Here is a 10,908-nt window from a genome sequence, read left to right as displayed (position 1 = left end):
TGTGTGTTGATTCTGGTGCAGCACAAACCGCACACAGCAAAAGTATGACATTTATCATCTCGTTGTGTGTGTGTGTGTGTGTGTGTGGTTTGTCATCTGGTTCAGTGTGCAAGTCAGCAAATATAGAACGCTCATACACACATTCGTTTGATGTGTTGCTTTCTGCATCTCTGGTTGACAGCGGATGATGAGATAAACACACACACACACACACTTACACACTCATTCTCACACACTCACACAACTAAAACTACACAAACATCCCAGCTAACAGGGTACGTTCCCATAACGTTTCTTAAAGGTCCATAAACATTCTTAAAGTCATGTTTATGGAAACTTTTTATAGCATTATTAATCTTTGACACGCTCTTGTTGAGAAGAAACTTTCTTAGAACATCCTTATGATTATTAATATATTTGCTGAATGTTTTTGTAATGTTATCAGAAAACATTGTGACAATAATGTTCGTGGAACATCCATATGATGTTTGTTTGTTTTAGATGAATGTTCTCATGATGTTAATAGATAATGTTCTTAAAACTAAATTCTTGGAATATTATACATAACTGTTGATGACTAAATCTTGGGAGGAAATGATTTTTGAACATTATTCTTAGAATAATCATCAGAAGGATCAGTGCACAGGAACGTTCTCTCAAGGTTATGAACAAACATAACATTAATAGAACGTTCGTTCACAGTCATCAGGGGCCGTATTCACAAAACATTTGATCTTAGCACTAAGAGTTCTCCTAAATTCTTAGCTAAGTGGCCTTTTTGATGAAGCTGCAGAACACGTTTGTAGGGAAGCAAACATTCATAATTTATTCACACACTTACAAATTAAACAGCCACAGTGATGCAGACACTAAACATTGCCATATTCAAATAAAGATTTTAAAGTAGGCTAAGTGTCACTAATTAAACTAGTGTATGTTCAGTTAATTGTCAGCTTCTAACATGTCTGCTTCTCGAGAGATTGCAGAATTCAAGCGACAAATTATATTTTATAAACAAAGTTCGGGAGGAGCACGTTCAAACGGTCTATCAAATCATCTCCAGAGGAGGTACAGACGAGAGAAGACTCACCTATAGTGACCTCCACAGTTTTCTGCATCCCTCTTCTGAATTCCAAGCTCTGAATCCTCGATCCCATTGGACAGCACGCCAAATACACATATTATTTACTCTATTTGATGATTTGTAAATGTGAACTCGTGAAAAATGCTACAGGTAATCAGACATTATTTATGCATTAAAGATTTATTGTTGACATTTTATTGCTGATTCAGATCTATAAATCAAAATATATATTGCAGTTATGAAGAAAAGCTTCAGCACTCATTCTCTATCACTATCGCCTCAATAGTGTTCAGTGTCTTTGGGCGGATTGCTGAGGCGGATTGCCGGTAACAACCATTTTAGGATTGTTTGTGATTTAGTCTCAGTGATTTAGAAGTCCTCTTGACTACTCCCAACATTTCACAGGTTTAGGAGTGAGTTTTAGCACTAAAATGCTTTGTGTAATACTCTTTAAGAGTCCTAAATTTAGGACTGACGCCCATTCGGTGTTGCCAATTTAGGGATTTTGTCACTAGATTTAGTGACTTCCCCGCCCCTTTTGAGACTTTTTTCAAAAGTTTAAGGACAAACCTTATCTAGATTTGCCCACTGATTTCTATTCATATTTATATAGATCAATGACTTTGCTATTATGATGTAATCTAGTGACATTTAGCTACTTTCAAATGAAACTGCACCCATTATTTATATATATATGTTTCTCCTAAATCAGCACGTTAGGAGCCACTTTTAGCCTTAAGATGTTTTGTGAATACAGCCTCTGGTCTTTAGTAACGTTCTCAGAACATCAGCACAAAAACTTTATACATTTATGAAATGTTTTAGTTGGACATTCAAAAGTAACGTTCACATAATGTTTGTATAACCAAGAAAAAAATGTTTATATTTGGATGTTTTGAACATTCCAGAATAATGTTAGCAAAATGTACACTTGTTAGGCGGGATACATCCAGACACAATCATCTCAGATCCCAAGATGTATATGGACACTAAAGTCAGAGTTAAAACTGAATGTCCTTCATCGGATCAAGTGTTTTCTCTTCAATATTATTGATTTGCCTGCATGACTGACTTTACAGCCGAATCTGAATCTCATATTTGATGAAGTTTGCATCAATTCTGTTATTTTCTTTATTACTGTAAAGCTGCTTATAAAGCACTATAGAAATAAAGCTGACTTGACTTCATGTTCAGCACTATATCATCATCATTTCATTACTGTGGCTGCACAATAAAGGACAGTATTTGCTTAGAGTTTGATTCATTCCCACAAAAATTAAAAATTAAAGCATTTTCACAAGCAATAAGAGATGTTCAAGATGTTCTTTCACTTTCAGTTGAAATATGATCCCTCTCGCTTCTCTTTACCTAAAGGTCAGGCTCAGCAGAAGCTGGCTCATCTTACCCCACAATCAGGAGCCCGAGGCCTTTTTGATGGAGCTGCAGAACACATTAGTAGGGAAGCAAACATTCATAATTTATTCACACACTTACAAATGAGAAAAACAGTCACACATGTAGATCAAATGATGCAGACACTAAACATTCTTCCCAGTCTTTGTTTTATTATAAAAATAAATCTGAAAAGCTAAATTTGTTCTAATTTCGGTCTTACGAAGAGCATAATCATGTGGCGTGAGTCCAGCAGCAGTTTCACTCCAGTCGTTGCCATATTCAAATAAAGATTTTGAAGTGTCACTAATTAAACAAGTATATGTTCAATTAATTGTCAGCTTCTAACATGTCTGCGTCTCGAGAGATTGCAGAATTCAAGCGACAAATTATATTTTATAAACAAAGTTCGGGAGGAGCACGTTCAAACAGTCTATCAAGTCAAGTCAAGTCACCTTTATTTATATAGCGCTTTTTACAATGCAGATTGTGTCAAAGCAGCTTTACATTGATAACTGGTACATAATTTCTTAAAGAATAGTGTCAATGCAGGCAGATCAAAGCACTGTTGAATAAATGTCAAGAATACTGTTGAATATCAAATGTCAAGTCAAATGTCAAGTGCCCCCAACTAAGCAAGCCAAAGGCGACAGCGGCAAGGAACCCAAACTCCAACAGGTGACATCAGGTGGCAAACAAGTGGCAAATAGGTGTTAAAATGGAGAAAAAAAACCTATCTAATCATCTCCAGAGGTACAGGTGCTGGTCATATAAATAGAATATCATCAAAAAGTTTATTTATTTCACTAATTCCATTCAAAAAGTGAAACTTGTATATTATATTCATTCATTACACACAGACTGATATATTTCAAATGTTTATTTCTTTTAATTTTGATGATTATAACTGACAACTAAGGAAAATCCCAAATTCAGTATCTCAGAAAATTAGAATATTGTGAAAAGGTTCAATATTGAAGACACCTGGTGCCACGCTCTAATCAGCTAATTAACTCAAAACACCTGCAAAGGCCTTTAAATGGTCTCTCAGTCTAGTTCTGTAGGCTACACAATCATGGGGAAGACTGCTGACTTGACAGTTGTCCAAAAGACGACCATTGACACCTTGCACAAGGAGGGCAAGACACAAAAGGTCATTGCAAAAGAGGCTGGCTGTTCACAGAGCTCTGTGTCCAAGCACATTAATAGAGAGGCGAAGGGAAGGAAAAAATGTGGTAGAAAAAAAGTGTGCAAGCAATAGGGATAGCCGCACCCTGGAGAGGAATGTGAAACAAAACCCATTCAAAAATGTGGGGGAGATTCACAAAGAGTGGACTGCAGCTGGAGTCAGTGCTTCAAGAACCACTACGCACAGACGTATGCAAGACATGGGTTTCAGCTGTCGCATTCCTTGTGTCAAGCCACTCTTGAACAACAGACAGCGTCAGAAACGTCTAAAGACAAAAAGGACTGGACTGCTGCTGAGTGGTCCAAAGTTATGTTCTCTGATGAAAGTAAATTTTGCATTTCCTTTGGAAATCAGGGTCCCAGAGTCTGGAGGAAGAGAGGAGAGGCACACAATCCACGTTGCTTGAGGTACAGTGTAAAGTTTCCACAGTCAGTGATGGTTTGGGGTGCCATGTCATCTGCTGGTGTTGGTCCACTGTGTTTTCTGAGGTCCAAGGTCAACGCAGCCGTATACCAGGAAGTTTTAGAGCACTTCATGCTTCCTGCTGCTGACCAACTTTATGGAGATGCAGATCTCATTTTCCAACAGGACTTGGCACCTGCACACAGTGCCAAAGCTACCAGTACCTGGTTTAAGGACCATGGTATCCCTGTTCTTAATTGGCCAGCAAACTCGCCTGACCTTAACCCCATAGAAAATCTATGGGGTATTGTGAAGAGGAAGATGCGATATGCCAGACCCAACAATGCAGAAGAGCTGAAGGCCACTATCAGAGCAACCTGGGCTCTCATAACACCTGAGCAGTGCCACAGACTGATCGACTCCATGCCACGCCGCATTGCTGCAGTAATTCAGACAAAAGGAGCCCCAACTAAGTATTGAGTGCTGTACATGCTCATACTTTTCATGTTCATACTTTTCAGTTGGCCAAGATTTCTAAAAGTCCTTTCTTTGTATTGGTCTTAAGTAATATGCTAATTTTCTGAGATACTGAATTTGGGATTTTCCTTAGTTGTCAGTTATAATCTTGAAAATTAAAAGAAATAAACATGTGAAATATATCAGTCTGTGTGTAATGAATGAATATAGTATACAAGTTTCACTTTTTGAATAGAATTAGTGAAATAAATCAACTTTTTGATGATATTCTAATTATATGACCAGCACCTGTATATATACAGACTAGAGAAGACTCACCTATAGTGACCTCCACAGTTTTCTGCATCCCTCTTCTGAATTCCAAGCTCTGAATCCTCGATCCCATTGGACAGCACGCCAAATACATATATTATTTACTCTATTTGATGATTTGTAAATGTGAACTCGTGAAAAATGCTACAGGTAATCAGACATTATTTATGTATTAAAGATTTATTGTTGACATTTTATTGTTGATTCAAATCTATAAATCAAAATATATATTGCAGTTATGAAGAAAAGCTTCAGCACTCATTCTCTATCACTATCGCCTCAATAGTGTTCAGTGTCTTTGGGCGGATTGCTGAGGCGGATTGCCGGTAACAACCATTTTAGGATTGTTTGTGATTTGGTCTCAGTGATTTAGAAGTCCTCTTGACTACTCCCAACGTTTCACAGGTTTAGGAGTGAGTTTTAGCACTAAAATGCTTTGTGTAATACTCTTAAAGAGTCCTAAATTTAGGACTGACGCCCATTCAGTGATGCCAATTTAGGGATCTTGTCACTTCCCCGCCCCTTTTGAGACTTTTTTTCAAAAGTTTAAGGACAAATCTTGTCTAGATTTGCCCACTGATTTCTATTCATATTTATATAGATCAATGTATTTGCTATTATGATGTAATCTAGTGACATTTAGCTACTTTCAAATGAAACTGCACCCATTATTTATATATATATATGTTTCTCCTAAATCAGCACGTTAGGAGCCACTTTTAGCCTTAAAATGTTTTGTGAATACAGCCTCTGGTCTTTAGTAACGTTCTCAGAACATCAGCACAAAAACTTTATACATTTATGAAATGTTTTAGTTGGACATTCAAAAGTAACGTTCACATAATGTTTGTACAACCAAGAAAAAATGTTTATATTTGGATGTTTTGAACATTCCAGAATAATGTTAGCAAAATGTACACTTGTTAGGCGGGATACATCCAGACACAATCATCTCAGATCCCAAGATGTATATGGACACTAAAGTCAGAGTTAAAACTGAATGTCCTTCATCGGATCAAGTGTTTTCTCTTCAATATCATTGATTCTACTGCATGACTGACTTTACAGCCGAATCTGAATCTCATATTTGATGAAGTTTGCATCGATTCTGTCATTTTCTTTATTACTGTAAAGCTGCTTATAAAGCACTATAGAAATAAAGCTGACTTGACTTCATGTTCAGCACTATATCATCATCATTTCATTACTGTGGCTGCACAATAAAGGACAGTATTTGGTTCAGTTCCCACAAAAATTAAAAATGAAAGTATTTTCACAAGCTATAAGAGACATTAAATAGGTTCTTTCACTTTCAGTTGAAATATGATCCCTCTCGCTTCTCTTTACCTAAAGGTCAGGCTCAGCAGAAGCTGGCTCATCTTACCCCACAATCAGGAGCCCGAGGCCTTTTTGATGGAGTTGCAGAACACGTTTGTAAGAAAGCAAACATTCATAATTTATTCACACACTTACAAATGAGAAAAACAGTCACACATGCAGATCAAATGATGCAGACACCAAACATTCTTCCCAGTCTTTGTTTTATTATAAAAATAAATCTGAAAAGCTAAATTCGTTCTAATTTCGGTCTGACGAAGAGCACAATCTTGTGGCATGTGTCCGGCTCAAAGCCGAGTCCAGCCGGAGTTTCACTCCAGTCGACACACTAACACCTGTCAGCGTCCCCGTGGGACGGGTTAACTATTGCCCGTTACACTCATCCGGTTTCATCGCATCAGGAAGGCCAGACCGGCTCCGATCCCCGCACATCCCACAACTGCCATGAGAGCGTTACGAATGACAGACTCCACGTCCTCCACGCGGAAGAACTCCACGAACCCTTGCTGCAGAGACACAGAGAAACACATTTAAAGAGACAGCTCAGTTTCACTTCTGCTGAATGAACTCAACACGTCACGTGTGCCGCGCTGAATTATGCAGGGAAGGAAACACAAGCCGTTTTCCTTTCAGCTCGACTCACCCAGCCGTTGTTGTGCAGGAGCCAGTCGTGCTGCTCTGAGATCAGATAGGAGGAGATCTGCTCTGCCACCGTCTCGATGCACTGCTCCCGCTGCACCTCCTTCAGCCGCGAGCAAACCACGGCTCCGAACGCCACCAGACTCGTGATCCTGCCCCAGTTTGTGCTGCCGTCTTTGAACATGGTCTTCGCTATGCTGCTGATGAACTCCATCGTGTCCGGCTGAGAGTCCAGATGCAGACGCTGCAACATTCCTGAACAAAAAAAACATCCCAGTGTGAACAACTGAACTCAGATCAGATCATATGAACTTTGAGAAACCCACTTCATGATGTTGATATGATACATAAACCCAGAGCAATCTGTAAGTAATCAGAATAGATTACCTAGGAATGTAATCTGTTACATTCCTAACTAATGTGTAATCAGTAAAAAACTACAGATACATTGGGATTAAAAAGATGCACAGGTTTGTGATGATGCAAATATGATATTTAATTCCGCTTGCCCCGCCCCCATTTGATTGACAGCACATATCGGCTGACCATTGTCTGTAGTTAAAAAAAAAAAATGCAGATTTCAGAGAGAATATCGCACTTATATGGTGCAAATTTCTAAAATGATGTGTTAAAATCGATAATTTTGCAATTTTGAAGTGTTTTCGCAAGCCAAACAGCTGTTGACGTAAATGACCCCCCACACACACACACACACACACACACACACACACACACACAGTGTTGAAAGCAGCTGATAAGCGGAACTACAGTTCCGAGAATTCTGACGAATTTGCGGTTTGACAAGATAAAAAAAAAAAATACCGAGAAAAAAACCCCCAACTAACTTACCGAGAAACAGAAATATATTTGTTTACATTCACATAACTAGATAATAGAATCAACAAAACCAAATAAATAAATGTTTAAGTAACCAAAATAAAAAAAATTTAAAAAACGAACACGATCAGAAACACTACAAATTAATATATAACCACACTGAACAGAAAATAATTACAGCTTATAATTAGCCTAACTGTGACATCACATGACCTGTTTACCCTGAGATCAGACATTTTTACATCTCTTAAAGCTCATTTTTAGGGAACCTTACATTGTTTTTATGTTGATTTGATGCTTTATAATTTATTTTACACTATTAAAAGTAAATATTATATTAAGTCAAACAGGGAGCGCGCATGCGCGCGTCTTACCTTTGTATGCGATCTGGTGCTTTTCGAGAATATCTCCAACGACTCTTCTCATTGTCGGTAACGCGTGATTCTGGTTCTGCTCGGGCGAACACATTCCCGTGTGTGTTTGATAGAAATCCAACAAAAGCTGTCGAGTATCACGGTCCAGTTCGGCGGAACCGAGCTCCTTCTCGTCCGGAGTGGTCGGTAGAGATCCGTCCGCCGCCGACACGAAGCGCCCGTCCAGCTGTAGTCGCTTCAGCCCGTTCGTTCCCGGTCTTAACGGCTTTAGAGAGGCGTCCATTTCGTCCGCGCACCCGTCCAGCTCGTCCTCTGTTCGCGTCTTCAGTGCGGGCCCGGGCACGAGCGTGTGCGCGCCCTGAGCGAAGAAACTCACCGCGGCCGTCCGCCTAATTCCCAAACTAAGAGTCATATTCGCTTATAAACAGTAACTACACGAGAGAAAGTGATCGATTAAACTTAAATACGACCTGAACGATTAAGATTAAAGCTTAGATTTGTTTCAAATGGTTAAAGTTAAAGCGCAGAAGGTGATAATGCTCGTGTGGTCGACACTCTTGTGTGAGTGAAGCGGAAGTAGAAAAAATGCAGACGCCTTTTATAGTGAGCGCGATGACGTAGCAGGAATGCGTTGAGGAATTACGTTAACCCCTTCCGCTAAGAACCATATATGGTCTTTCCAGAATCTACTTGGACATTCTGTGTTCTTTCTGAATTATTTTGATATAGCTGAATGAATTTTTCACATAAAGGTCAGAAATGTTCTTGTTGTATTTGAAATGTTGTTGGAGGGGTGGGGGGGAATCTGATTTTTTAAATATTATTATTATTTAATGCAGATTCTGGGTAAATTCTTTATATAATTTCAGCTCAGATGAGTGAAATACAGGCCTAATGCAAACAGATTCAGTCAAATACAGAGAGGAAACTGAGCTGTGGTCAGTATGAAAGAAGTTAGTTTGATCACACACCCTGATGAACCTTTGATCCTCTGACTCACCTTCACATCCGCCAACAATCAACAGAACAGCTCAAAACCAGAATATCCACATATTGTGGATGCATTGCATTTGTACTTTTTATATTATTGACGTTAATCTCAGTTATTAGTCTCTGTTAATCATGAAACATTCACTGTGAAATAGTTAAATGAAATATTTCTGATAGAGCTGATATAGAAAATAACGTTGTAGAAGCTATAGATTATGTGTATTTTAACACTGATGCCACTCCTGGTTAAACACTGTACTGCACGTTAAAGGGACAGTTCACCCAAAAATGAAAGTTCTGTCATCATTTACTCACTCTAAAGTTGTTCAAAACCTTCTGCTACAACAGCTTCAAATCAGTCGAAGAATCCCTTAAAACAAAAATATCGATCTGTATCTTTACGGAAACCGCACGCATGTGTCACGGGCTACGGATAATCTCAAAATCACCTCTCATTAGCCTGCTGATGAATGATGGGATGGAAAACAATAAAGGGATTAAAATATTACAGGAAAATCACCTCACACCTTCATAATGACCGTCATTTTCAGTAGGCTATTTTATGACTTAACTATAACGGTTAGCGACATCTTAAAGACGCATATTTTGGTGATGTTTTAAATATTTGAAATAAACAAAGATAATATTTTTGTTACACTACGAAACACTTACAATCCATGGTGGATATTGGCTGTTTAAATATTTATTGTTCATAATGTTGTGCACCTCAGACCCAACAAAATGAAATAGCCTTCTATACTTATATGACATCAGAACGGCTTGACGTGTAAATATTGAATCATGTGAGCAAAGGAGGACTGGAAGTCTAACTTATTTTTAAATACTACCATAAAATTCTTCCCTCCAATATTTTACACACATACATTATTCATAAAGAAAATGAATCTCAATTTAAGAGCTTTTTTGCATTGTGAAATTATTTTCATGAAATTAAACATTTTACTCTCTTGTTCTGATATAATAATTGATATAGAAAATGTATATAAATGTTGTCTTTTTATCTACACTTTTTTGATGTTCTTTGTTTGGCTAAATTGTAATATTTAAAACGCCTTTAATTTTTTGCAGATTTAAACAAAAACACGCATTACAGTAATTTTTCATGGAAATGAAAGTCAGGGAAAAAAACGTCTAATCGTCATGAAAATAATGCCACAATGCAAATATACATACACCAGTCAAAAGTTTGGAAACATTACTATTTTTAATGTTTTTGAACAAAGTCTCTTATGCTCATTAAGGCTGCATTTATTTCATAATAAATACAGAAAAAACAATAATATTGTGAAATATTATTACAATTTAAATTGATGGTTTTCTATTTTAATATACTTTAAAATATAATTTATTCCTGTGATCAAAGCTGAATTTTCAGCATCATTACTCCAGGCTTCAGTGTCACATGATCCTTCAGAAATCATTCTGATATGATGATTTATTATCAATGTTGGAAACAATGTTGCTTAATATTTTTTGGAAACTGATACTTTTTCAGGATTCACTGATGAATAAAAGGTTTAAAAGAACAGCATTTATTCAAAATATAAATCTTTTCTAACAATATAAATCTTTACTACTTTTTATCAATTTAACACATCCGTGCTGAATAAAAGTATTAATTTCTTTAAAAAAAAAAAAAGAAAGAAAAAAATTAATGACTTTTTTTTACAAAAGATTTCTATTTTAAATAAATGCTGATATTTTTTAAAACTTTTTATTCATCAATGAATCCTGAAAAAGTATCACAGGTTATAAAATAATATTAATCAGCACAACTGTTTCCAACATTGATCATAAATCATCATATCAGAATGATTTCTGAAGGATCATGTGACACTGAAGACTGGAGTAAT

At 37.1% G+C, this 10,908-nt stretch overlaps 1 protein-coding gene across 1 annotated transcript; it reads right to left on the bottom strand.

Moving 5' to 3' along the window:
* Positions 1–6,380: 6,380 nt before the first annotated feature.
* Positions 6,381–8,629, bottom strand: mcl1a (MCL1 apoptosis regulator, BCL2 family member a). Its single transcript, XM_048203388.1, has 3 exons — positions 8,045–8,629; positions 6,838–7,088; positions 6,381–6,700 (listed from the first exon to the last, which is right to left on the bottom strand). Exons 1-3 carry the CDS (start codon positions 8,454–8,456, stop codon positions 6,584–6,586), a joined length of 780 nt encoding a protein of 259 aa, XP_048059345.1. The 5' UTR covers positions 8,457–8,629; the 3' UTR covers positions 6,381–6,583.
* Positions 8,630–10,908: the final 2,279 nt, after the last annotated feature.

Source organism: Megalobrama amblycephala, linkage group LG9 (assembly GCF_018812025.1).
Source record: "Megalobrama amblycephala isolate DHTTF-2021 linkage group LG9, ASM1881202v1, whole genome shotgun sequence".
In the NCBI taxonomy this organism is placed as follows: Eukaryota; Metazoa; Chordata; class Actinopteri; order Cypriniformes; family Xenocyprididae; genus Megalobrama; species Megalobrama amblycephala.
Note: the sequence above shows the minus strand (reverse complement) of the source record. Positions and strands in the feature narration are given on the sequence as shown.